Source organism: Stenella coeruleoalba, assembly GCF_951394435.1.
Source record: "Stenella coeruleoalba genome assembly, chromosome: 19".
NCBI lineage: Eukaryota > Metazoa > Chordata > Mammalia > Artiodactyla > Delphinidae > Stenella > Stenella coeruleoalba.
The window spans coordinates 39,672,982-39,700,719 of record NC_137165.1 but is presented as its reverse complement, the minus strand read 5'-3'; the positions used below and the strand labels follow the sequence as shown (position 1 = coordinate 39,700,719).

At 49.4% G+C, this 27,738-nt stretch overlaps 1 protein-coding gene across 1 annotated transcript; it reads left to right on the top strand.

Moving 5' to 3' along the window:
* The first annotated feature begins 684 nt into the window (after positions 1-684).
* PIP4K2B (phosphatidylinositol-5-phosphate 4-kinase type 2 beta) lies at positions 685-27,574 on the top strand. Its single transcript, XM_079905946.1, has 10 exons — positions 685-1,013; positions 10,689-10,786; positions 13,850-13,946; positions 16,060-16,212; positions 17,101-17,247; positions 18,301-18,339; positions 18,878-18,991; positions 21,854-22,112; positions 22,583-22,686; positions 23,338-27,574. The coding sequence occupies exons 1-10, from the start codon at positions 855-857 to the stop codon at positions 23,416-23,418; spliced, it is 1,251 nt and encodes a 416-aa protein (XP_079762072.1). The 5' UTR covers positions 685-854; the 3' UTR covers positions 23,419-27,574.
* The last annotated feature ends 164 nt before the right edge of the window (positions 27,575-27,738 follow it).

Below are 27,738 nucleotides of genomic sequence, written 5' to 3'. Positions count from 1 at the left end.
GGATAGGTGTCTTACGGTGCCGGCCTGTCCCTTAACTGGACCCTTTGGCGGGAGGAGGTCGGCAGCCAGTGGGTGGGAGCGGGACCCATTCATAAAACCCAGGGCTCCCGGCTGGCTCCTCTCATTGGCCCTGGGGGGAGGAGGCGTGTCCTGCGGGTGGAGCGAGCCCCGGGGCCCAGGGGAGTGGGAAGATCCACGCCTGGGTGCAGCGAGGGGGCGTTTCTTTGCTTTCCCGGCAGGACTTTACCCCTCGCTGTGGTCCTCCTCTCTCCCCCGGGGTGGGGATGGTACGTCCCACCCTCCTCGCATTCCCGCCCCTCCGCCCCTCCTCCCCTCCGGAGCAGTGGCGCCGCCGCCATCTTGGCACGTCAGGTTGAGGAAAGAGCCAAACGCTAAATTTTGGGGCCCCGAACAGGGAGACCCTCCCGCGGTAGACAGCGAGACCTACCCAGCCCTCCTCCCCTCCCCGCTCGGCCGCGGGGCTCTGAGGCGCGCGGAGGCCGGCTCAGTTCCTGTCAGGCCCGGGAAGGAGGAGCGGGCCTGGCGGCCGCTGCCTCCCCAAAACGGGCGATACCACCCAGGCGGGGAGGAAAGGGCCTGGTGACTGCGGGGCTGCTGCACCGCCCGGGGGCGGGGTGCGGAGCGGGCCTGCCGGCTCCCTGGGGCGGGGCGAGAAGGGCGGAGCGTGGGGCGGACGGAACCACCGGGGCGGGGTGGGGAGGTAACGGGACGGGCGCGACCATGGCGCGGTGAGGGAGCGGGGGTGGGGATCGGTCCGGGGGAGGCCTGGGACCGCTGGCTTGTGTGCCGTCTCGGACGCCCCCCCTTTCGCTGCCGCCGCCGCCGCCCCGGGCATGTCGTCCAACTGCACCAGCACCACGGCGGTGGCGGTGGCGCCGCTCAGCGCCAGCAAGACCAAGACCAAGAAGAAGCATTTCGTGTGCCAGAAAGTGAAGCTATTTCGGGCCAGCGAGCCGATCCTCAGCGTCCTGATGTGGGGGGTGAACCACACGGTAACCAGCTCCCCGGCGCGCGCCCCTCCGAGCGCGGCCCCGCGCGTGCTCACGCCCCCCGCAGTCCCGGGCCTTTGCCCGGCGGGCCCCGCCAGTGACGCCTGCAACCCCTTGGCAAGCCAGTTGCACGCCCACCCCACCCTTGCACGCCGTCCCGGCCGGGTGTGCCTCCCCGCGCGCCACGCGAGGCCTGGTGTCACCGTCGGTGGTATGCCGTCGCGTCGTTCCCTCCTCTCCAGTCCCTCAAGCTTCCTGCGTCTGGCTTCGAGCAGCTCCTGGAGCGCAGAGGGAAGGCCTGGGTGGGGTGGAATGGCTTTCATCCCTTCTTCCTCTCTTCTCGCCTCACCCCGTTTGTTGCATTTGTTTTCCCCCATGTTCCTTATAATTGGCTGCCTAGCTCACTGTCCAGTTGACAGGGCAGGTGGCACTGGCCTGCCTGAGTATTCCTCTATTTCTGGTCGTTTGGTTGGTGTGACTGCTCAGAGTTTCCCCATCCTCCAGACCTCCTGGCCACTGACTGGAAATCCTCCTTGGGTTTCCTTTTTTCCTTCTTGAACGAGATGTATCAACTGAAGAAGCACAGGCTTCCTTGGACCACAGACACTTTACCAGGGTCTTCCTGGGTTAGGGAGAAGGGAGAATGTAACCATTTGAGAGAAGGTGAGGCCTGCTTATGAGGACCACTCATAGTAGAAATGATGTGTCTTCCTGAATACTGTGGTGTTCTTGTCAAAGATGTTGACTTCTCAGTTACTGAGCTTTCTACTGTATGGTCATGAGGATGTGATAATGGACAGTGATTAAGGTGAGAGAGAGGTTTCCTGGATCCTTGGGGTGTTTTGAGATTGGCCAACAGCTCCTGTTAGGAAGTTGGAGCCCCGCACAGTGTTTGATCTGGAGGACTTCGTTTGTGTCCTGTTTGTTTGGGATCTTCTTTCTCTTCCAGCCACTTGCTCCTTGCGTTCTGACCATTTCATTGAGTCCCTACACCGGAAATGAGAAGAGGAAGTAAGAGGACCTGAAATGCCAGCTTCACCAACTAAAAGTTTGGAATGAGAAAAATGAAGCTAATGGCTTGAGTTTCCCGTGAATATCAGTTCTTTAGGCTCCCTGACTTTTCTGAGCACTTGAAATTGCCCACAAGACCAAATGATGACAAAGGGGCGCAGGGCCAGCAGGACTTTTTGCTTTGCTTTTCTAGAAGAGCCTCTGGCTGGAGATTGATGAACCATAGTCTGAGCCGGGGTTTTAGATCCTTACTGCTAATACAGAAGTGCACATGGGGGTCTTGGGCAGGTTACTGTTTTCAGTAACCCCACTGAGGTGGACATCCTGGCCAGGGTAGGGAGAACCGCTGGTTTAATGCCTAGACTTCTGGGAGCTGCTTTGATTCAGTAGTCCAGCAGCATTTGTTGCCACTGCTTCCTGCTGCCTCAGGGGTCATCTGACAACATTGCAAGGGAAACTGGGTCATCAAAATGTGAACCCTGTGTCCCTGCCTTGAAATCAATCCTTGATTTTGTTGTGCAGCTTGTTTCTCACTAGAAAGCATCCTGTCTGTATGGAGAATTGGTAGAGGTCTGAGAGTCAGGAATGTTACAGCTAGTCGTAAGGGACTTCGGGCCCCTTATTTTATACGTGAAGAAATGGAGGCCCTGGATGGAGGATTAGGTCGCCTGTGGTTACAACAAAAGACGCAGCTCGTTGTCCAGTACTGTGGGCTGTGTTGGCCGATGGTGGTGCTTGAATAGGAGGTCTCGTTTTCTTTGCCTCCTTTTCCTTGTCCTGCCTCTCATCCAAGTGCCAGGACAGATGGGAATTATGGTCTTGTTAGAGAACCTGAATGTTACGGTCAGGAGTGTGTGCCTGTGCCTGCCAGTTCCCAGGAGTGTATGTGGTGCTTGGTTTTCTGATAGGCAGGCAATGAGTCTCTGGCAGATGAAGAGGCATCTGTGATTCCTAGTCACCCTCTAGTTTTGCTAACTTTAAGAAAGTTTGTTTGAGAGCTAGCTGGGAAGGCATTGACTTTAAGCAAGACCCAAGCCTCTGGACATAATGAGCGAACACCTCAGGGGGAGATGCACTGGGCACCACTGCCCTGGACAGGCCGAGCTTTGGAGCTCAGTTAGTCAAAAGTTTTCTTGCTTTCGCTTAGCCTGCAATAAGGTCTAGGACTTCGTGGGTCCCCTTGGGAAATGGAGCATCTCCCCAGAAGACTATAAAATCTTGCAGTTCTCAAGGGGGTCAGGACCACATTGTTTTGGTGGATTGATGGCCTTTCTTGGAGGTCACCTTCCTTCAGAAGCCCATCGTTGCAACTTTTTGCAGTCTAAGTTTTCAGATACCACCTTTTCTTTGATTCTTTAGTTTCTCACCCATTTAAGCATTTAGGCTGTGAGGGTCTATGGTTGATGGTATATGAGACATGAAGGATGGATATGTCTTTATCTGTAGTACAAGTCAGTTACATACTCTCTCATGAGGTGGTTGGTTTACTTCTGGGTGGAAAAAGAGGCCTTTGAACTCAGTGTTGTAACAGGAGCTCCTCTTGTGGACAAGAGATGCAGCCCCTGGACTTTGCAGAGGAAGACTGTGTAGGAAACAGGGAGAAAAAAATAAGAAGACTTTGGATCTGTCAGGGGAGAACTAATAGAGAGAGAAAACCAGAGTTTTAGTGAATGAAATACAGCCCAGAGGGTCTGGAGTTAGGGAAGAGGTGGCTTGGGAGAGGGGTGTGGAGACCGGAGGAGGCAGACCTGGCTTGATAACCTGTTGGCCATTTTAGGAACCGGGTATGTATGAAGCCTCATCCCAGTGATTAGAAGGAATAGGGGAAGTTGATGGTAACTATGTTTAACTATTTGGAAAGCTGCCTGACTGGTTCTTCAAAGTGACTGCACCATTTTACATTTCCACCCGCAGTGTGTGTGGGTTCCAATTTCTCCACATCCTGTCAACACTTGTTATTGTCTGTCTTTTTCATTACAGCCACCCTAGTGGATTTGAAATGGTATCTCATTGTGATTTTGATTTGCATTTCCCAGATAGCTAACAACGTTGAACATCTTTTCATGTGCTTATTGGGCCAGTTGTATATTTTCACTGGAGACATATCTATTAAGATCCTTTGCCAATTACTTTTTGCCCATTTTTAAATTGGGCTATTTGTCTTTTTATTATTAACTTGTAAGAGTTCTTTATATATTGTAGATACAAGTCCCTTAGCAGATACATGATTTGCAAATATTTTATCCCATTCTTTGGGTTATCTTTTTTACTTTCTTTTTAAATTAATTAATTAATTCATTTTTGGCTGTGTTGGGTCTTTGTTGCTGTGCGTGGGCTTTCTCTAGTTGCAGCGAGCAGGAGCTACTCTTTGTTGCAGTGCATGGGCTTCTCATTGCAGTGGCTTCTCCTACTGTGGAGCATGGGCTCTAGGCACGTGGGCTTCAGTAGTTGCAGTGTGCAGGCTCAGTAGCTGTGGCTCGCGGGCTCTAGAGCACAGGCTCAGTAGTTGTGGCGCACGGGCTTAGTTGCTCCGCGGCATGTGGGATCCTCCCGGACCAGGGCTTGAACCTGTGTTGCCTGCATTGGCAGGCGGATTCTTAACCACTGCGCCACCAGGGAAGCCCTTTTTTACTTTCTTGATGGTATCTTTTGAAGCTCAAGTTTTTAATTTTGATAAAGTCCAACTTATCTATTTTCCTCTGGTTGTTTGTACTTTTGGTGTCATATCAAAGAAGGGTTTGCTTAACCCAAGATCGTGAAGATTTACTCCTATATTTTCTTCTAAGAAAAACTCAGCGTTTTCTAAGAAAAACTCTTTTAGTTTTAGCTCTTACATTTAGATCTGTAATCCATTTTGAGTTAATTTTTGTGAATGGTGTGAGGAACAGATTTATTCTTAAGTCTGCTCAGTTCTCTCCCACATTCTACCCCCATTCTGTCCACACATTTTCTTTGCCTAATGCAGACCCAGAACCTCCTTTCCCTGCCTTTTTCTCTTTTCCTGCTACTTTAAAAATCTTTAGTAAATAGGGGCTTCCCTGGCAGTCCAGTGGTTAAGACTCCGCGCTTCCAATGCAGGGGGCATGGGTTTGATCCCTGGGAGCTAAGATCCCATGTGCCGTGCAGCGTGGCCAAAAAAAAATCTTTAGTAAATATTCCTGCTCTAGTGAAGCCTTTGGATGAATTTGTCCTTCAGCACACCTTCCCACCTCACAGAGAACACTGGGGACTCAAACAGGAAAAGAAAAACCAAGGTGTAAAAAGGAGGAATAAACCCAGGGGTGGATTTGTTGGCACCTGTGGCTCTCTGTTCTTGCCCCTTTCCTTTCTGGAGTTTCACATCTCGCTTGGACCTCCTTGGTCTCGGGAATGTGTTCCCCAACACGTCATGTTTTCTGATGGTGGCAGGTAACAAATGATTGTCAGTGGTGGCCAGCCCATTGATGAGCCACCCACAGAACCCTGGGACATGTCAGGAAGCCTGCATGCCCAACGCGCGCCTCCTGGGTAGCAACCCCTATGAAGGTCGCAGAGGGAAGTGGAGGCTTCTGGAATCAGCAGTTCACCGGGCTAGAACTAGTGACTGAATTCTCATGTCCAGTAGGATCAGCACAGGGTAAACCCTCTGCTTCTAAGTTGTTTCTCACTCAGCTTGTTTAGCCTCCTCATTATTTATGCTGATGGCTCATAGAGTTCATCTTGTGGATAATCCAAAAACCACTTACATGATGTGAGATACAACAGATTTACCATCCTAATATGTTCTGTTTATCGTGCTACTCCAATGAGTTTGCATTCCGCAAGTGCACTTCTGCTGAAGGTGAAGGAGGTTGGCCGAGAAATGTGCTAGATAGTAAAGGAAAGGCACGTCTTCCCGAAACATTGCTTTAGTCACAACCTTTCATGCTTCAAAGCTTTTGGTCACTCTCCTTTATTCTTCTCTCCCTGGCATTTAAGACTCTTTACATTCTGGTCATAGCCTCAGTAGCTAACCTTAATCATCTTTCCCATCTTCCAGGCCATGAACCTTAGGCATGGTCACAGCAGCTTTGCTATCTCTTTTTCTTTTTATCCTAGTGTTAGCCATCTTTCAGTCCCCCTTTTCTAGCCATCCATCCCTCCAACCAACATTTATTGTATAACTAATTGTGCCAGCCATTCTGCTAGGGACATAAAAATGGGTAAGGTAGTCTCTTCCTTCTAGGGGCTCACAGTCTAGTGGAGAAATGAAACATGTAAGCAAACAATAACCCAGGCGAATGTGATATTTACGATATAAAGATGCACATGGGAATGAGTAACTAGTTCAACCTGGGGAAGACAGGGAAGCTTTCACAGAAGTGTTATTTAGTGAGATCTTGGCTGATTCTGTTAGCTTTATTCAAGCTTCTTCTAGTCTTGCTGCCATAGTCTACTACCTGAACTATTGTAATAGCCCCGTAAATGGTCTTGCTGCTTCTTACCTTTGCCCTGTCCAATCCTTACTTGATTTTGATTTCAGAATTACCTTCCTGTATCACCCATCTGATCATGTGAATTCCCAGACTTAAACCTGAGAGGACTTAAACCTGAGAGGACTTCCCATTGCCTGCAGAGTTAAGTCCAAATTTATCATATAGTGGACAAACTAAGTTCAAATTCAGGCTATGTCCCTTAGTATAGCTTTGGCGTAGTAATTTTTCTCTCTGAGATTCATTTTCCTTTTCTATAAAATGAGCATAACACTTTCCTTGCAGATTATTAGGACAGAGGAAAGGAATGGAAAACACTACCTTAGCCAGGGTAGCTGCCCATAAGAAGGATTGCACAGCACAGTGTAACAGAGCCCAGGTTTGGGCACCAGCAGACCTGGGAGCAAATCCTGACTCTACACATATTGTCTGTGTGACCTTGAGCGAGGTGCCTTGAACCTTTTGCAAAAGGCAAAATCAGATTAATAATAATTAATGTGACCATTAAATATTAGAAATATAGAATAGGATATATATGTGAGATATATGATATATATAATAATATAAAGCACTGGCCACTTACAGACATTCCATAAATAGAAGCAGCTGTTATTTACTAATATTGATAATATGTGAGGCTGCTCACCTGTCTTTCCTGTACTGTCTCCCTCCACTACTTATTACCTCTGTCCTACCCTGCCACTCTCCCCCCGCCCGCCTACCTAAAACGGGCAGTATACTTTTACAGCTCTGAGGCTTGTTTCTGACTGTTCCCACAGCTGGGATTCCCTTCCTCGGGTTTTGTGTTTTGTTCCTTTTTTTTTTGGAGAACTACCCTCGTAGGCCTTTCTCACGGGTATTTCTCTATAGCTTCCTCTAGCCACCAGCTCTCCCATGCCCAGGCAGAATCAGTCATTTCTTAAGCTACTTTTCCGTCTACCTTTATTCATAACTCTATAGCACTCATCACGTTGTATTTGTTATTTGTTATCTGTCTTCCCAGGTAAACAGAGACCATATCTTTTCATTTTTGTATCCCCAGCTTCTGGCACATAGTAAGGCTACACTGAGTAGAAGTTAACTGAATAGAAGTTTGGCAGAGTCTGAGCCAGATCAGGAAAGACCTTAATTGCTAGGCTGAAGGAGTTAAAACTTTACCCTGAGGTTGGTGAGGTGCCGTGGAAGATTTTTAGGCAGGGTGTAACGTGATCTTGTTGTGGGTTCTTCCAGTGTCAAGTGCTCTTGGCAATACCAGGAGGGGCATTAGGTTCCGTTTCTAGCCTGAGGTGTAAGGGCTGGGCGTCTGACTCTGACCATATTAACCTCACCCTCCTCTGACATGGCTGTTCTGTTCACCGTCCCTGTGTTCTCACTTACTTAAATGCTCCTTGACTTCCAGATTTACTGTATCATAGGTTTGTGTCATCTCCCGGATAAAAGGATAAGCCTCCCACTTTTGTGTGCACAGTGCACACAACGCTTCCCTTGCTGCACACCCCCTTCTCCCTAACATAAAATGAAGCATGTAGTAGGTATTTCGGTAAGTGCTTGTTCAACTGAAATTGAATAGAACTCTCTGGGGATGTAAAATTTAGCACAACTAAAAAAAAGAAAAAATAGTACAGCTGATCCCTAGAGTGAATCATCTGCATGTGGCCCAGTGGAAATGAGGGTGAGTCTACGTAGTTCAGCTTATGGATTGTTCAGCAATATATTATCTGTTAGAAATTCCTATAGTCAAGAATAGAGATGAATTGAGAACTAAAAACTGACCAGCTTACAACTATTCAAACTATGCTGCACTTAGAATTACACAGAGAATTAACGAATGGAACATCCCTGAATAGCTCTTATTAGAATAATTCATCCTGGCTAAGGGGCAATTGACCCCTCGCAAGCAAGTGTTTTAGTCTTTCCTAGTTCTCCCAGTAACAAGCCCTGGCCATGGCATAGAGTCTGGATTTTAGACTAACCCAAATCAATCAGTAGCAGATACTAGAACCTTTTGGTATAAAACCATATTCTTTGAGCCAGTGTTATGTTCTTTCTAGCATGGTGGAATAAGCTAGAAAAGGCAGAACTTAACTTTTTAAAACTCTCAGAGCCAGGCTTAATATGCCAGGAAAAAGGAAGTGGGACAGCTACAATGAATTGTTTCTATTGGCAGAAAAATGATGCGAAATGGTTTCCTCTCTAGTCGCTCACTAAACAACCAGCTTGCCCTGTGAGCACCCCCTGGAATGGTAACTGGCAGAACTTTTTTTCTGTGGCTGTTGAGCCAGTGGTGGGCATCTCAGACCTGGATGCTGGGAATTTTAAGTGTACGATTTGAGGACTTTCGACAAAATGATGTACTCATGTAGTCATCATCCTAAACAACATATAGAACGTTTCTAATAGCCTAGAATTGCGCCTCTTACGTCCCTTTATAATCATCCACACCCCTCACAACCCAGGCAGCCTCTTACTGGATATCTGTCACCATAGATTATAGAATTTCATATAAATGGAATCATACACGCTGTACTTTTATGTTTATGCCAGTCAGTTATGCCAGCAGTTTATTGTCTCTGCCCCACTGCCAACTTACACTGCTACCCTACGGCCCCTCCCCATACACATACACTCCTATGCCTTCCTTCATTTCCCTGTGAGTAAATTGAGTTTTTCACCAGTTCTAGGAAGGTATGGTTTCCCCAGCCCAGTTACTACATTAACTTGAACTTCCTCCATCCTCTGACATTTCTAAATAAAAAAGGTTTGGAACATGAAAGGAGCAGCAAATTACACGGTATTTCCCCCCATTTATGCTCCTGGAGGAGTCCTAATGACTAGGTTATTCCCTCACTGCCACATGGGGCCTCATTGAGATAATAGGATTTGCAACGAAAGTATCCAGGAGACACAAGACTGTGCTCCCCCTGCTCCCTATCCATTAAGTCGGGACTAAGGTTTCCTCTCTAAATCCTGAATGCATTAGTGGCAACTGGGTTGAGGGTCAAATGTCAAATACTCTGCTGTGATGGGAGAGGACATCTGCGGCTAATTAGACCACTAATTGGCTAAACTGGGGATGGGGAAGGGCAGGAGCTGCCCTCTCAGCTCTGCACCAATGGGAAGCCAGTTCCCTGTGCAGCCTCCAGCTCCCTGAAGGGGGGATGAAGGACAATGAGAAGGTTTGTTTGCAGTGGGGGCAAGGCACCCTCCCGCATCTCCCCCAGTTCAGCACAAGAGAGGACACGGCTTTAGGGCCTGGCCCTGCTTTAATTAGGAGAGTAAGAACGAGCCAGTGGCCAGATGTCTACCTCTTCTGCTCACTTTAAATTTAATCCTTTACTTTGGAGATAAGAGTTACATACCCACATAAACCCATCCAGCTTTTTTCTTGCCCCAGGCTGATTTCTTGAGTGATCCCCAATTGTAATGAAGATGTTCAAAGCCCTCAATTAATACTCACATAGGTTGGGTGATATTTATTCATAGATCCATGTATTATTGCATTTGATAAATACATATATAGTACCTGCCATATGCAAATCGTGGTGCCAAGTACCATGTGTGGAGCCTCCAAGGTCAATTAGATGATCTTTGCTTACAAAGATCAGTGATAGGATCTTGCCTAGCTTATAGTCAAGCAGGCTTGTGAGGTTTGTAAGCATTAACTGCAACGTGAGGGAGGCTGTGAGATGGCCAAAGGATGGATACAAACAATGCTTCAGGAATCCCGAGATAGGAAAGAACATTTATGGTCTAGAGAATCATGGAAAGCTTCATAGGGGAGGTGCCTTTTGAGCTGGACCTTATCAGGTGGAGAGAATTTCAGTAGGTAGAGATGAAGTTGGGAACTTATTTGAAGAAAAGAACAGAAATAAAGACAAGGAGGGGGGCTTCCCTGGTGGCGCAGTGGTTGAGAGTCCGCCTGCCGATGCAGGGGACACCGGTTCATGCCCCGGTCTGGGAAAATCCCACATGCCACGGAGCGGCTGGGCCCGTGAGCCATGGCCGCTGAGCCTGCGCGTCTGGAGCCTGTGCTCCGCAGTGGGAGAGGCCACAACAGTGAGAGGCCCGAGTACCGCCAAAGAAAAAAAAAAAAAAAAAGACAAGGAGGGAATCCATGGACATGTGTTTGGTGAGATGGTGGCATCCACGGTGTAGCATATTTTCTCTCTGAGGCAGGTGCCTTGGCTGAGAACCTCACTTTGCCCTTGCTTTGCAGATCAATGAGCTGAGCAATGTCCCTGTCCCTGTCATGCTAATGCCAGATGACTTCAAAGCATACAGCAAGATCAAGGTGGACAATCATCTCTTCAATAAGTAAGTTGCCTGCTGAGTGGGCTCAGGTTTTGTGGCAGTTCCTTCCCTCAAGGCAGAGAGCTTCCCAAACCTCACCGTGGTGAGGACAGGCAAGCACCTAGCAGGGTGTGACAGCAACACCTGGCTCACAGAGCTGAAAAACTGGCTGGGAAAATGCATTCATTATGTGCCTCTCCCCCTTGTGCCGTCCTGTCATCTCAGTCCTTTATCAGCCTACCTCCAGTGTCCCTCAGGGCTTGTGGCTCAGCCCAGAGTGATTCATCTAGGGCCAGTTTAGTTAACAGTGAGCTGCTCGGGAGCTGAGGTATCTAGTACGAGGCTGACAGCAGTGGCCCTATCTTGATCTTAGTCTGAGGCAAGAAGCTGCCAGGCATGTTCCTGGCCTGGGATGCAGCCAAGCTTCTTTCTTTCCAACTAGCGTGTGAACAACAGGCTGAGCATGGTGCCCAGGGGCGCTATCTAAAATCATTCTTCCCATTTTTGCTCATTGTGGCTTCTTGGATTAACACTGGTGTCTTTGTCTCGGACTTTGATGGCGCAGCTGCCTCACCTGGCACAGTTTGGGGCTTGCTGTAAGCCCTTTAGAGGCCTTGCTTTTTCATCCTCCTGTGGGTCACCCAAGGAAATATTTGCAGCTCACACTCTCTTCCTTTCTGCATTTGAATCCTGGTTCCACTCTCCATTGTCTCACTGTCTCCACCACCTCACCAGCTGGGCTCTGTCACCCCACCATTCCCAGACTGTTAGCCCAGAGGAGAAGCTTGATTTGAAAAAATCCATTAGTGGCCTCTCTCTGCCATAGTAAGTAATAACATCATATTCTAGAAGCTGTCTGTCTTCATAGCTGCTACTTGCTAAGTGGCCACCTGTATAGAAGAAAAACTGTTTCTCCTCTACTCTCACATCACTACTCACTTCTAATACCAAATGTGTGTGTTTCCCACACATCAAGCAATTCTGTAGGACACTAACTAGGTGTCCTACAATTCAGTTCAGTTCTGACACTCTCGACCTGGAGTTAGCATCAGGTCTCACAGGTTAAGGGCTGAGTCCCACAGGACTGCCCCTCCACCCCGCTTCGGACCCCAGTCTCCAGTCCAGGTTGTCACCTGTGCTTCTGACCAATTTGCTGTAGCTCAGAGGTTCCCATGACCCTCCCCCTTGGGTTGGATTAATTTGCTTGAGTAGCTCACAGAACTCAGGAAGACAGTTTACGTACTAGATTACCGGTTTTTTATAAAAGGATACAACTCAGGAACAGCCAGATGGAAGAGAGGCATAGGGCAAGGTATGTGGGAAGGGGCAGGGAGCTTCCATGCCCTCTCCAGGCACACCACCTGCCCCAAACCTCCACGTGTTCACCAACCTGGAAGCTCTCGAACCCTGTCCTTTTGGATTTTTATGGGGACTTTTTTATGACAGCGTGATTGATTAAGTCGCTGGCCACTGGCGACTGATTCAGCCTCTAGCCCCTCTCCCCTCCCTGGAAGTCAGGGATATGGGACTGAAAGTTCCAACCCTCTAGTCCTGGTTGGCTCCCCTGGCAAAGAGCACCCATCCTTAGAGGCTTAACAAAAGTCACCTCGTTAACATAAATTCAGGTGTGATTGAAGGGGGTTTGTTACAGATAACAAGACACCTTTATCACTCTTACCACTTAGGAAATTCCAAAGATTTTAGGAGCTCTGTGCCAGAAACAAGGACAAAGACTAAATATATATTTGTTATTATATCCAGTATCACACCACCTAAGGAAAGAGAGGCAGTGCTACCCTGTGAGGCAGGAAAGGGGATTGTTCTGTGCCAGAGGTCCGGGCTCAGGTGTGGCCATTATTGTACCAGGGTCCATGGTGTCCACCACATTGACATCTTGGCCTAAAGTGGACATCCAGTATCTTTATTTGTTTTTTCATCTTTCTTGATTCCTTTTGTCTTTTCAACAACTGTTTACATGCTAGTTATAAGACTGCAGTGCTGTTTACTAGAAGATCAGGCCCCTGCCTTCATGAGAGGCCACTGCTTTTTATTTCCTTGAAGTCTACCATCCTGGAGTAGTCAGAGGGACGTATTTCTTTTTTTTTCCCCTCAGTTTTATTGAGATATAATCGACATACAGCACTGTGTAAGTTTAAGGTGTCCAGCATAATGATTTGACTCACATACGTCATGAAATGATTGTCACAATAAGTTTAGTGAATAGCCATCCTCTCATATAGACACAGAATTAAAGAAATAGAAAAAAAATTGTTTTCCTTGTGATGAGAACAGAGGGCCATGTTTCTGAAAGGGAGTTCCCAAGCAGGTTGACTGTTGTCAAGATGGAGGATTTGGAGGAGGCATCCCTTCAAGGTGATCTCCTTCCTCCTGGGAGTCTGTGGATTGACTAAGGAGTGGGGAGGACGTAGACTGCTGCCAGCAGCCAGCAAACGAGGCTTCATGGAAAGATGGGATCCCAGTCAGTTGACTGAGGACCTCTTCAATCTAAAGCACCCTCTCCTTCCATCCCAGTGGAAGCCAAGGGCAGGACTTGCTGGGTGTAACCATCTTCAGGATGTATTGATAGGAGCATCTCCAGAGGAGGGGGGTCCTTTGATGAGAAAAGCCTTTCCCTTTAGCAGTCAGACTGACATTTACCTCACAGCAGCTCTTCACATGCGGCCACCTACCTGCAGCAAGTACAGCACTTGTGAAGTAGGGCCAACACTCAGTCTCACTTCTCTGCAGGTAAGGTTTTTTTTCCCTTTAATGTAAATTTTATTGAAAGATAGCATGTACTCAGAAAAAGTACACAAATCATAAGAATACAGCTAGATTAATTTTTACAAAGTCTATACAAGGAATGTGAGGTTTTTAAACTTTTACATGCTCAGAATCACCTGGAGTGTGTGTTAAAAATGCAGATTTCTAGACTGACCTCGAGAATGCTGAGGGCTTAGCAGCCTACATTTTCAGTGCTGCAGATTGTTCCGATCCAGGTGACCTGTGGACCACACTTTGAGAAGTCCTGGTGTATGAGTTAGAGGAATAAGAAGTTCACAAGAACATGTCTCTGCTTTTCCCCAGAGAGAACCTCCCCAGCCGCTTTAAGTTTAAGGAGTACTGCCCCATGGTGTTCCGAAATCTCCGGGAGAGGTTTGGGATTGATGATCAGGATTACCAGGTATGGGGTGTCTTTGCAAAATCGTAGGGGTTAGGGAGTGGAGGGGGGTCAGGAAGCCACAGGACAAGTAGGGAACCAAACGTGTCTACTGTTCTTGTGCTGCGTCTTCCTGTCATGTCTCACTCCAGCCCAGACAGTCTTTCTCCAGTGTTGGTGGGCTCTTGGAGGAGTGAGGGCCTTAGAAGTGCTTTTCATGATGCCTCACAGGCTCAGGCTCCTCTCCCTGGGAGGGAGCACAGTGGGAGGGAGAGGGGTCTACGGAAGCTGCTTCATTTTAGTCTGACATTCCCAGTCTAGGCTGAAGAACCCTTCTCCTTCGTAGTTTGACTTAAAAGAGAGAATTATTGCCAGCGGGAGATGAGGCCTCTTAAAGCTGATAAGACAGATTATAAAAGGAAGACTTCAAGGGTAGTGTAACTTCTTGCCAGGTATGAGTGCCACCTCCTAAACTCCCCTGTCCTAACGTTGGGAGGGGGGCTAGGCATGGCAGGGCAGCTGCCCCCTTCGGGGGGTGATCATGTCACAGAGGCCTTTGGCCTATTGGGAGGAATCAGTCCCAATATCAGGGACATTCTAGTCTGACTCATTGTCTGGGGCTTCTGTTACTTCTCCACCCAGCACCTTCCTTGGACTTCCTCCCCTGGCAGACAGCCTGGTGGTGAAGGTGGGAGAATTTTCCACTTCACTTGTGCAGCAGTGAGAAATACAGCTGATTTTCAGTTGTCTGTTGGGGGAAAAAAGGAGAGTACAGCCTAGTGAAATCTAAAATGCATGCTCACATCTTGTAAGATGCTGTCATTCCTCCCATCCCGCTCCCAGGAAGTCTTTCACAGAGTAGATCATGAGAAGCAGGGTCTCCTTCTCCTCTGTCCTCCATCCAGGGGGCCTCCTGAAGAGGAGGGTGAGGGAACGTGAGAGGAGGAAGAGATGCCAGAGACTTGCACAGTCAGGACCAGCCGTGTCCAAGAGGTGCTGGGAGGGCCTCCAGCCCCTCCTATTGGGACCAGACCCTGAACTAAGTCATGCCCTGATGGGAGCATGAGGTTTTTGGAAAACTTCTTGCCATTATTGGCAAGGTTGCTCGGGTATCTTCCTTCCATGGTGGCTCTTTCCCTTCCCCTTGGCCATCTAGCCACATCCTGTATTTTTTCTCTAATAGACTTTTGGGCAAATAATGGTGCTCAAGACTGAAATAGGGGCAGGGAAGATGGTGTTCAGGGAGGGGACTCTCTGCTCTTAGACTACCAGTGACTTAAAGAGACAGGAAATGCTGCCTGGAAATGAGGCAGGGGTAGAATTATGCTTGTCAACCCTCTGTCTTGTGACCTCCCGAAGGTCTTTTCCCAGCATCTGCTCGGTGAACACATCTCTTTGGTTGACTCACACCTTCCCCTATTCCCTCCCCGCTTGAGGCTTCTCCTGCCTTCTGATCCTAATGGGAATGGGCCTCCGAGAAGGAGCAGGGACAGAGCTAGAAAAGCTCCCCGGATCTGCCTCGTAGCTCTGCAAAGACAAACAGGAGTCTGAGGTCAGGGGAGAGGTGTTGGGCAGAGTGGTGAGGACCAGCTTCCTGCTTTGGGAAAGGTTTTCCAGCATGAGGGTACATACAGGAGATAAAGATGACTGTGTCCACTCCTCCTTTATGCTTGACTTCTTGAATATTTCCTAAGCTTTGTCTTCGTCACCCCCAAGAGACTGGGACAATCATCTCATGTTGCAGGTGAGGAAACTCAAGAGTAGAGAAGTTCCGTGGCTCACCCAAGGTCCTATTACACGTGAGCATCAGGATTAGAGCCGAGGCCCCTAACATCTGAGGCCGAGTTTTAGTTTTTAGAGCAAGTTCTCTAGGATCAGAATGAAAAGAAATATTTCAGTCAGTCCTCTTCCCATCCCAGTCAAGGATTAGGAGCAGGTGGTAAGGAACAACCCTTGTCTCTCTTATGGAAGACTTTTTGGGAAAGATGTGAATTTCCCATGAGAAATGGGGTGGGTAAGGTCCCATCTGTCTCAGTGTTGTTGGCCTTAGAGCAGTCTGACCCGTAAGAGAAGACTCAGAATACAAGTCAGAATCTTCATTCCCCTCCCAAGACCAGCTTTTGTCTTGGTCCATCAGAATTCAGTGACGCGCAGCGCCCCCATCAACAGCGACAGCCAGGGCCGGTGCGGCACACGTTTTCTCACCACCTATGACCGGCGCTTTGTGATCAAGACTGTGTCAAGTGAGGATGTGGCTGAGATGCACAACATCTTAAAGAAATACCACCAGGTATGGTGAGTCAAGAGCCTCAACAGCAGAGGATGGGTTGGTGGAAGAGGGAGAGGAGCCCCCGGTAGAGCTTCTTGGGGAGGGCTTGGTCCTCTTTGGTAATGGCAGGTACCTCCTGATAACCAAGCACTTGCCCTCCCCCAGGGCCGTGTTTCTGTGAGGTGAAATGCCTACTTGAGAAAAAGAGAAAAGAAATGAAGGCACGTTATGGATGCAGGCCCAGTTGAACAGCTGTGTCTCGTCAGAGTTGGAAAGTTTTCACACTCTGGCACCTGCCTCATTTCTTCTAAAAGAGGTCCTGTCGGCTCAGCAGGGCTACTGCTTTTCCCGCTCCCATTCTCCTCTCATCTGGAACTTGCCCATGAGAAAGGCAGGGAGTGCCTGTCCGAAGCCTGCCTGGGTCTTCAGGGAAAGCTGGCTTCTCTCTGGCCACCTGAGAGGTGGTGAAAGGGACTTCTGGTGTTTCGGGAGTTACAGCAGAAAACCCCGGGGCCTGGCATGGGCGAGAGCTTTGGGTACGAAGCCATTCAGTTTTCCCAGGCGACCCCATCACAGCCCTGCCTCTGCATCCTCTCTCTGCCCTTTGGCTTTCCCATTTCAGGCTGGCAGAGAAGATGCAAGTCCTAGATCAGTGATTTTCCTGCAGAATCCCAATCGGATGAAACCAAAGGGGCTCTGCACTGCCTGCTCAGCCTCTCCCTCTGCCTTGCCGGTTAGGGGTGGTGGCAGCTGTTACCTGTTGTAAGTCTGAGGAACCCCCATGACTTCACAGAATCCAGTTTGGAAACCACTGGTCTAGAGGCTAGAATCCCAGGGAGCATGTTAGCCCAGGAAGAGCCCCGTCCATCCTGGCACCTTCACCTGTTCCTTCCCTGCCTTCCTTTCTAGTTCATAGTGGAGTGTCACGGCAATACCCTTCTGCCACAGTTCCTGGGCATGTACCGCCTGACTGTGGACGGCGTAGAAACCTACATGGTGGTCACCAGGAATGTGTTCAGCCATCGGCTCACTGTACACCGCAAGTATGACCTCAAGGTAAGGGGCCCTGTGTTTCCCAGCTCTGTGGCCTCCCTCTCCCTGAGGCTTGGAGGGGCCACGACTCCAACTTCCACATAATGGGAAAGCCGGAGTGTATGTTTTCGCATGGGCAAGTGGCTCTGGAGTTGATGTGCCTAATTCTTAGGAGCCAAAGGCTGTCTCAAGTCCAGGTGACAGTGACAAGAGGTTATTGAAGCCCCCAATGTACCATATTTATGTAACAATTGATGTTTTTCCACCCCTGTCAGGGGGATGTGCGCACAGAGGGCAGCAGTACGGGGACAGGCTGTGCAGACGCAGGCACCCTGGCAGCTGTCCAAGCCCCATGGACTGACAGCACAAGCACATTTCTAGACACGGACAGAAACACACGTGTGCCTGTGAACCACAGCACTCCGTTGTTCTTGAACCTGGCTTCCTGACTCCTGTCTCCTCACACCACTCTCCCTCTCTCTGCTGCGGCTGCACTGGTTTCCTTTCCGTTCCTGCAGTGCCCGTGCTCTCCGCCTCCCCAGATCTCACATAGGCTGCCTGTGATCTTTTCTCTCCCTGCCCTTTTCTCCACCTCCACCTTCCCCCACCTAATTACGTCCTACTTAGCCTTCCGAGCTCGGCTCAAAATCAGTTCTTCTAGGAAGCAGGCTTTGGCCACCGCCCTTCCCCAGTCTGGACCCTGCCCCTGTACTACATGCTCTCAGAGTCCTGCCTTCTCCCCTGTACCACTGAGCACCATTGGAATTAATGGATTAATTAATCGTGTAACTCCTGCTTACTATCTGTCTCCCCTGTTAGAAGGAGAGTTCCTTAAGGGCAGCGACTGAGTCTCTCCATTCAGCCCGATATTCTGAGCATGTGTCTGGTATATAGTCAGAGCTCTGTAAGCGGTCTGTGACAGAGGAAGTGAACAAGTTGCTGCCTCCTGGCCCCTCTAGGAGTCTAACCAGCCTACTTGAGTTCACCTGCTGCCTCTCCCTAAAGACCGGTGCATGTTTTTTCGATCAACGGAATTTGCCTCAGCTGGACTCCTCCTGATGGCTCTTATCCTTTCAGGGTTCTACTGTTGCCAGAGAAGCGAGTGACAAGGAGAAGGTATGCTGGGGCCTGTGCTGATCACTTGTGGAATGGGTCGCTGGGAATCAAAAACACCTTCTGTTGGCCATCCTGTCCCTTCCTCTGCTGCCGCCCCAGCCTAGTTCCCAGACATGCGGTCTGTTGATGTGAAATGCTGTGTCACTGAGCTTGTGTCTGTCCTCATCCTTGGCCTAGGCCTTGGTCTCCGGCCTTTTCCGTTGCCCTTGCTGGGTTCTTCGTAGTCCTGGAGGGCTAGCAGTTTCCATCTCAGGCCAGCCTGAATCCGTGGGTGGCTGGCTGCTTGAGCTCTGAGGTAGTCTCAGGGCTCAGCAGGAAGTCCTTTGGTCAGTCCTCATTGTCTGACTCGTGCTACATATTTGCCATCCCTGCCTGCCCGAAGCTGGGACTGTAGACCCCTGGACTGAGCTGTTGATTTGGCAGCTTGGCCACCTTTGTGCTGAGGATCCTTTCCTTTCCTGTACCATTGCCCCCAGCAGAGGACTCCTTGGGGTGAACAAATCAGGCCACCAGCCTAACACTGCTATTGCTCTCTCAGGCCAAGGACTTGCCAACCTTCAAAGACAATGACTTCCTCAATGAAGGGCAGAAGTTGCACGTGGGAGAAGAGAGTAAAAAGAACTTCCTGGAAAAACTGAAACGGGATGTAGAGGTATATATTTACCCTCGTTTTTACTTTGGTTAAACAGGACCTCCCCTTGTCCCCAGAGCAGAAACCTCTTTAATCTTAAGAAAAATTGAATTCACCACTTCCCAGGAGTGTAGACAAGAGGAAGGGTGGTGATTTGAGCCATGTAGGTAGTTATTTGCATCTAAAGCTAGTGCAAATGTACATTCCATTTGGGGGGACACAATTTGTGCCAGTGGAACGTGTGTAACTCGGTTTGGAGTGCTTTCCCTCATCTCTTCTCTAGTCTGTTCCAACCCCTCTTCAAGCTTCCTTTCTGGTGGTGTCCCCGTAGTGGAGGGGGCATCCAGCTGTCAGAGTGACAGGAAACCAGCTGTTAAGATCTGCCAACCGTGCCTTTCTCTGGCTCTGATTCTGCACTTACCTAGCAGCATTCTGGTTGGAACAGGACTTCCTGTGGAGAAGTTCCTTTGGGGAGGACAGGTGGTAAATAATGAATGTGATGTCTGATAATTCAGTGTCTCCTATTTTTTTTTTTTAATATTTATTTGGCTGTGCCAGGTCTTAGTTGCAGCACGCGGAGCTTCATTGCTGCGTACGGGATCTTTAGTTGCGGCATGTGGGATCTAGTTCCTTGACCGGGGATAGAAACCGGGTCCCCTGCATTGGGAGCACAGAGTCTTAGCCACTGGACTGCCAGGGAAGTCCCAGTGTCTCCTATTTTAATCAGTTGGGAGCCTGTTCATTAAAACCAAATTCTATAAACTTCAGCAAATGTTTTATTTTTTTTATTGTGGTAAAATATGCATAACATAAAATTTACTATCTTAACCATTTTGAAGTTGAGTGGCATTAAGTACATTGACATGGTTGTGCAAGCATCCCCACCATCCATCTCCAGAACTTTTTCATCTTCTCAAACGAGAACTCTGTACCCAGGAAACACTAATTCCCCATTCCCCCTTCTCCCTTGCCCCTGGCAACCACCATTCTACTTTGTGTCTCTGTGAAATTGACGGCTCTAGGAATCTCATATAAGTAGATCATACAGTGTTTGTCCTTTGTGTCTGGCTTATTTTCACTTACCGTAATGTCTTCAAGGATCATCCATGTTGTGCTATGTGTCAGAATGTCCTTCCTTTTTGAGGCTGAGTAATATTCCATTGTATGAATATACTACATTTTGTTTACCTGTTCATCCATTGATGGACACTTGGTCACTAGTTAAGGTTAACTAATTAATCTAGTTTCTAGTCTCCAGAGAAACAGAATGGGGTGTAGAGAGATAGGTAGATGTTTATTGTAAGGAATTGGCTCACATAATTATGGAGGTTGACACGTCCCAAGATCTGCAGTTGACCAGCTAGAGACCCAGGAGACCTGATGGTGTAGCTTTAGTCCAGAGGCCAGCAGGCTTGAGACCCAGGAAGAACTGATGTTTCAGTCTGCATCTGAAGGCAGGAAAAAACTGATGTCCCAGCTCAGAGGCAGTTAGGCAGGAGGAGTTCCCTTTTACTCACAGGAGAGTCAGCCTTTTCGTTCTTCTCAGCCCTTCGACTGATTGGACGAGGCCCACCTACTTTAGGGAGAGCAGTCTGCTTTACTCAATTTACCAATTCAAATGTTAAGCTCATCCATAAACACCCTCACAGACATATCCAGAATAATATTCGACCCAATTTCTGGGCACCCAGTAGCCCAGTCAAGTTGACACATAAAATCAACCCTCACATTTGGATTGCTTCATTGTGAATAATGCTCCTGCGAACATGGGTTTAACAGACTTATTTTTGTTAGTAAGCTTTACCTTAACCACCCCCTACTACGTTTGTGCTTTTATTCTGACATTTGGTTTGTCCAGAGTCTTTCTCCTCCTTTTCCTCCTTTTCTCCCTACTCTGCCTTCAAGAAGAATTTAAGGCAGTTAACACAATTCATTTGTTTTCACTTGCATGTTACTTTATAAATGTTTGCAGATGGACGGGAGGGGGTGCGGCTCACAGAGTCTCTCTTTTCTGGGACACTGGTCCCTTCTCCTTCGGCCTTCAGAGGGCATTGTCCAGAGGTGCTTGCAATGGTGCCCCTCACCTTTCTTTCCTGAGGAGATTCTGCTGATCTCCTACCACTGGGGCTTCTTATGCTTTTAGTTGTCTTCTGGGCCTGTGCATAGAGCCCCTCTGGTCCTATTATGATTCTCCGTCTAGTCAGTCAGACAGTTTCCTGCAGTGCTGCAGGTTCATTTGTGACCATGGCAGGATGCCTGGCACATGGCTGATGGTGGCTGCTGGCTAGTTCACAGAGGACTTGGACCAGTGGCTGTGGCGTCACATTAGTTAAACTGGAATGCCAGTTGGCCATTTCCACCCTGTATCATTCCCACGCTCTTTGTTCTTCTCCAAGTCGTTGAGTCCTGGCTCAGGAGACTTAGATACCATCCTGCTCCCAGCACTTGTTATATGGATGAGAAATGCGCAGTGCAGCGTTCCATTCTTTCTTTCCTCCACCTCACCTCACCTCACCTCTTGATCCCAGACAGAGTCGGCTCTTCCCTCTTCCTGCAGTGCTCCTTCTACTTTTACTCCCACAGCCTCTGCCTGCCTGACTGCTCTTCATTCATTGGGTCAGGCTCAACTCCTTTCCTCAGGGAGGCCCTCTCCCCTCTGCCGTCGACTCCCACAGCTCCTCGCCCTTGTGGAGTGACTGTCTTCTCCATTAGATAGTGAGCTCGTTGAGGGCAGAGGCTCTGATGTCTTATTCTCTGCTGTATTTCAGAATGGGAGAATTAAGTTGAAAGGAATGCCTTTTCTCTCCTTTCCAGATGCCACTTTGCCTCTCCAGATGTCCCTTGTAACCTCTTCCTTCCCTCTCTCCTCCCCCCACGCCCTAGTTCCTGGCCCAGCTGAAGATCATGGACTACAGCCTGCTGGTGGGCATCCACGATGTGGACCGGGCAGAGCAGGAGGAGATGGAGGTGGAGGAGCGGGCGGAGGATGAGGAGTGTGAGCACGACGGGGCGGGGGGCAGCCTGCTCTGCTCCTACGGCACACCTCCGGACAGCCCTGGCAACCTCCTCAGCTTTCCCCGGTTCTTTGGTCCTGGGGAATTTGATCCCTCTGTTGATGTCTATGCCATGAAAAGCCATGAAAGTAAGTAGGCACCTCTGCCTGCCTGCCCTGCCCCCAGCCCTCATCCTACCCGCCCTCCCCCTCTTCAGTGGGCCTCCATCTTAGTAACTGCTGACTTTGGCCCCTTTCTGCCTCCATCCTGGGTCACCAGCAGTAACGCTGTCTTCTGGGGCGCTGGGGTCCTTCTCTGTCAGGCCTTCCTTCACCTCTTTGCTTGTCCTGGATAGCTGAGGCCTGGTTTGGCTCTGGTTCATGGGATGGACAAAGCCTCCTAAACGGTGTCACGTCAACCCCACAGGGTGGCTGTGAAGATCACATAAGATAAGAGCTATGAAAGCTTCTAAGAAGAACTCCATGGGTCATTCCTTTCCTCACATTCAAAGTGATAGGGATGAATCTGGGTGTCGTATCTGGAGGGTTATGTATGGACCCAGCTGCTTTCTGCTCTTCTCCCTGCTCTTCCTCCTTTCCTGCTTCCCCTCCCGCTTCAGGTGCCCCCAAGAAGGAGGTTTACTTCATGGCCATCATCGATATCCTCACGCCGTACGATGCTAAGAAGAAAGCTGCACATGCTGCCAAAACAGTGAAACACGGGGTGAGTCCTTCGTGTCTCCATCCGGGCCCGGGGGTGGGGCCTCAGACCCCCAGGGTGAGTCCTTCGTGTCTCCATCCGGGCCTGGGGGTGGGGCCTCAGACCCCCAGGGAGGCCTCCTGCTCGAAGGGGATGCTCTCGTGGCCCCTTCTCCCAGGACAGGGACCAGGAAGAGCAGCCTGCCTGGTTGCCTTGTGTTCTTTCTCTGCCATCTACGTCCCATCCCCTCCCTGCAGCTGGCTGATATGCCCAACTTGCTTTGTTCTCTGGCTCCTTCCCCCAGGGCTGCTGGGCATGTCGTGCATCTTGTTGACCGCCAGTAATAGCCTTGTTTACATGCCCACACTGCTCGCCAGAGGCCTGTTTCCGCATGGGCTTCAAGCTACTGTTCTCTAAACAGGGGCCCCCCAGAGCTCTGGGGCCCCTCTGCCGTCTCCCCATTGTCTTGTTCCTGCTTCAGTGGGAGCAGCCCTGGGATTGTGAATCAGAGGAGCGGGGCCAGGGCACTTCTGAGACATGGGAACCATTTCTCAAGGTGGCCTGCCCAGTTGGGGGCGGGGGGCAGTATTCAACTCTAACGTGGAGCCAGAGGCTCCTGAATACCCAGGCCCCTCCTAGGTACAGCCTCCTGATTAGGGCCTCTGTGTATTACAGGCGGGAGCGGAGATCTCAACTGTGAACCCTGAGCAGTACTCCAAACGCTTCAACGAGTTCATGTCCAACATCCTGACGTAGTTACCCTCTACCTTCAGCCAGAGCCAGAGTGCTGGATGTGGGGTCGGGGATTGGAAGAGGGAGAGGGTGTTATTTGGGCTGGATGGGAGGGTGGGGAGCAGAGTGGCGGGTAGGGGAGGGCTTTAGCAATGCGACTGCAGCCTGTGACACTGGAAGAGACTAGCTGGAGAGGAGGGGATGTGCTGTGTGTGCGCGTGCTCACAGGATGTAACCTCACCTGCTTACCCTTGATTTCCCCCCCATTTGACCCAGGTTAAAAAGGGGTTTCCTTTTTGTTACCCTGTAACTTTTTAAGATACCTTGGGGCTAGAGATGACTTTGTGGGTTTATTTGGGTTTTGTTTCTGAAATTTCGTTGCTCCGGATTTGCTATTTATAACGATGTATGTCATCACCCTATCCACCCTCCCCATCCCTGACCTGCTCTCACTTCCCTTCGATTAGAGAAGCACCCATAGACCCAGCGAAGGGTCCTCTCAGAGCAAAGCGCTCTGGTGCCACAGGAGAGGCGGTTAGACGCCTCTGCCCTCCCTGCTGCATTTGATCTTGTCGAGGTTAACTTTTAACTTCATGGAGTATTGTGCACAGCTTCCTCCACTTTTTCAGCCTCAGCTCCAAGTGAAATGTTACATGATTCCTCCATCTAAGTGCTGTTCTTCCCGAAGGAACACTCCAGATCAACATCAGGCATCTTGGATCAGAATCAAAGATCTCAGAGGGGAGTGAGTTCATCCTCATGGGATGGTAAGGGGTCGGGGGCTGCTGGGCTCTTGGACAGCTGGTTCTCAGAGAACCCCATGATCACCACCCAAGCTCCTGGGCTCTCTCGGCTCCTGGAGTTCAGATGTCTTCTCTGTAAAGCCTCCCACTGAGTCAAGAGGAACTAGAAAGCACCTTTGGCTATAACAGGACCCTCGTGCTTATTAAACGGTTATTTCCCCTTGGGAAAGCCCAGCAAAGCTGATGAGTATCGAATGAGGTCCTATGCCCTCCATCCATTTACTTCCTTCTGACCTTCTCCCAGGCACTCTCATTTGTAGGTGAGCTTTTAGTTGGGGGCAGATCTCCATGTGCCTGGGGTGCTCCCTGCAGAGATACCTCTTCAACTCCCAGGGCTGCCATGTAGGTAATCTGCCTCCCTGTGGTTTGTCACCTGGATGGTTGTGGCCAGCAGGGAGTGGTGCCCCCCACCTTGGAGCGTGGCACCCAAGCCTGAGGTTGCTTCTGAGCCACTTGAGGATCTGACCTGGGAAATCCAATTTGGAGGCTTGATGTGCGATTCAACCTGGCCCCAACCTTGGATCTGGTTTTCCTCGATGGCCCCCCAGACTTTTCGCAGATCTGCCACCCGCAAGCCTCCTCAGGAGTGGCATCCTGCAGCTTCCTTCAGGATCTCTACCCACCTTCTGAGCCGGCTACCTAAGCCTCAGAATTGTGTCCTTCTGCGATGCCGTCAGAGCAGTCTGGTCTGGCTAGGAGAGAAGACAGCCCTGTGTTGGGGGAGGTACATTCCTGCGTCTTCTCACCATCTCACCAGGAACTGGGGTCTTGGGATGAGACACGGTAAAACCTGTAGATAACTCCGCAAATGGAAGGAAAGTGTGTGGAACCATTTTGAATGAATGGATTGGTTTCCTTGGCTCCCTGCAAACCTGGCCAGGCTCAGCTTCTGGAGCAGGAACAAGCACCATCTCTGTGCCCAACCCACGGTATTTAGGTCAGGGAGGAATGGAGACCGCATTCTTGGACTCTACTGGGGCTGCTGGAACCCTTCTGGAAGAGGCAGACAGGGGCCAAACAACTGCCCTGGCCCCAGGAAGGGGCTGTAGGTAGCTCTGAACGTCAGCAGCAAGACCGCGAAGTGACCGGAAGAACTTGGAACCAAGTGGCTCGTGGAGAAAACAAATTTGACTTAGGAAGGGATTAGTAGGAATAATGTTTGGACTTGATTTCCCCACCTCCTAATCAAGAATGAAAATTTGGATCTGCTCCTAGGCGAGCCCAGCATCTCCCAAGCTTTTCAGGCTGTCCTCTTGCAGCCTCCACAACCTTGGGCTCCCTCGGCTTCCTGCATTTGGTCTGCTGATCATGTCGCCATCATGTGTACGAAAAGTGTAACCAGTTGTGTTCAGTTGAAGGTGAGCTACCAGGTATCTAACTTCTTTAACATCGAGTTTTTGTGGGCTTTTGTTTTTGTTTTGTATATTGTTTACATTTTGAGAGGTAGCATTCTGTTTTAAATGCTCTTTTTGTTTTTCTAACAGTATTGTTGACTGGGTCAAAACATTTAAGCTGTGGTTTGGTGGATTTTAAATTTTGTTTAAAGCTCATTCTCTGTGCTATCTTCGAAACCTTGGGTGTGGTCCTTTAGCTCCTTTGGCTTCAAATGTTTGAAAGCTATTTATCTGGTTTTATACAAGTTCTTTCTCTTCTTTTTGTAACGATGAAGATGTTAAATTTGGTTTGCAGTCTGAATGTAGAGAAAGTGAAGTCATCCCCAAACCTTTGTGTTTTTTCTCCAAGTCCCACCATGCCCTCTCTGGGCAGGTGTCTGAGGGGAAGTGACTACCCTCACCATCACTCTTTGGAGCCATGAAGAAAAACTGAATGGTCTTACGGCATCCCAGAATAATTTGGTCTCCCAAGAACAAAGGCATAAGAATAGAATGTGGCTGACTGGGTGAGGCCTGGATGGGGACAGGGCAGGATTTTTCTCCATTCTCTCCCTCTGCCATTTAACCAGTCACAGCTTCTCCCGCCCTGCCCCTCTTCTGAAAGTCTATGGCTGAGAAAACTCTAGTCTCCCAGGTCTCCCCACCAAAGTAAGGGGTTCTCTGAAAACTCCACCTAGACCACTAGAAGGCGGCCTTTGGCCCTTGTTCCTATTAATAAACCACTGAGTCTTTGTCCCCTAGTGCAAGCTCATTCCCTGTGCCCTGCAGTTTGGGGGTTATGGGGCAGGCTAGGAAGCCAGCAGTTCCAGAAGCACAGCCTGAGGCAATGCTCGATGTCTCCTTATCTAGCTCAGGGGTTACTGGTCTGTGGGATGTGCTATGAGTCGCCCCTGTGGCTGCTCTCAGTGGCACTCCCTAGGTTCCCTCCACAGGCAGCTCGTCATCCCTTCTCCCTCTTCCTACTTCTGTTTCTCTTGCCTGTGCTTTAGGCCTCAAACAGGTACCCTGGTAGCGCTCAGGGCTTGGGACTACATACTCCTGCCCTACTGACTTTCCCCTCTTCACAGTCTGCCAGGGCCTGCCCCAGGGAGGTGGACCAAAGACCCAGGACTTTTCTCAGTAGCCAGTCCCACCCTCCTAATTGTCTTTTTACCAATTCAGGTTGGGAGAGAAGAAATTTCAGCAATCCCCAGCATTTGAGCTACTCAAGTGTTAGGGGCCAGAAGGGACAGTGTGTTTAAAACAACCCTTAGGAAGCTCTGGCCTTAGACCTGTGGCTCCCCCAGTACCAGAGACCTCACTTTTTTCTGGCAGAAATGTGGGGAGGAGGCTCCAGCCTGAGCACAGGAATCAAAGGGAAAACATTCAAACTGCCCCCAAATCTACCAGCCATCTGCAGGCGGCTTTGTGACACAGCCCTGGCCTTCTTCTGAAACGTGCCACTTATGAAGAGTGTCTCCAGAGGGACGAGGAGAATCGGCTGTCCCCGGCGGGCAATCCTTTGGAGGCTGGGGAGGAAACTTCCAGAGGAGCCCCTTCCCCTTACTCAGAGCCATTTTGGGAGGAAGTGGGAACCAACAACCTTTGGGGGAAGGCCTGGTGCGGCTCAGCACACCCAAGCATCAGGTCGGGTCATTGTAATAAAAAAATGTGAATGAAGTTCAGATTCAGCTTTTGGGGGAGCAGGATAAACGACCACCCCACCATATGCGTGTGACTTCTCAATTTCCCACTGCAATTTCCATTTTTTTTAAATAGGAATTTTCAACCCCCTGTGCTTGTCTAATGTCTGCTCGGAACAGTTCGAGACCCTGTTACTGTTTTAAGATGCATGCATGTTAAGGTGAATCTCCAACCCGAGGAAAAAAATAAAATTCAAAAAAGGTTTGTGTACACACCTGTTATGTATGAGTCCTTCGGAAATAAGCCTTTTATCTATCTTTTTCATAATTAAAAGGTTTTGGTCCCAGTTTTAGGGGCTGCTTGGGCTAAATCAGGGTATGGCTTGAGTTTGGGGAAAGAACAGTCAATGACTTTGGTCACCCACTCTCAGATGCAGTTAATAAGCAATGGTTAAGAGCACAGGCACCGGACCATCTGCCTGTCAGCTGCCATTACCACACTCGCTGAGGAATGGACCAACAGCC

Excerpts from the sequence above, each read along its gene's own strand:
- PIP4K2B (XM_079905946.1), top strand. The coding sequence starts at position 855 with ATGTCGTCCAACTGCACCAGCACCACGGCGGTGGCGGTGGCGCCGCTC. Across the intron at positions 16,213-17,100 it reads TCTTAAAGAAATACCACCAG|TTCATAGTGGAGTGTCACGG; the intron begins GTATGGTGAGTC and ends CTTCCTTTCTAG. Across the intron at positions 18,340-18,877 it reads AAGCGAGTGACAAGGAGAAG|GCCAAGGACTTGCCAACCTT; the intron begins GTATGCTGGGGC and ends TTGCTCTCTCAG.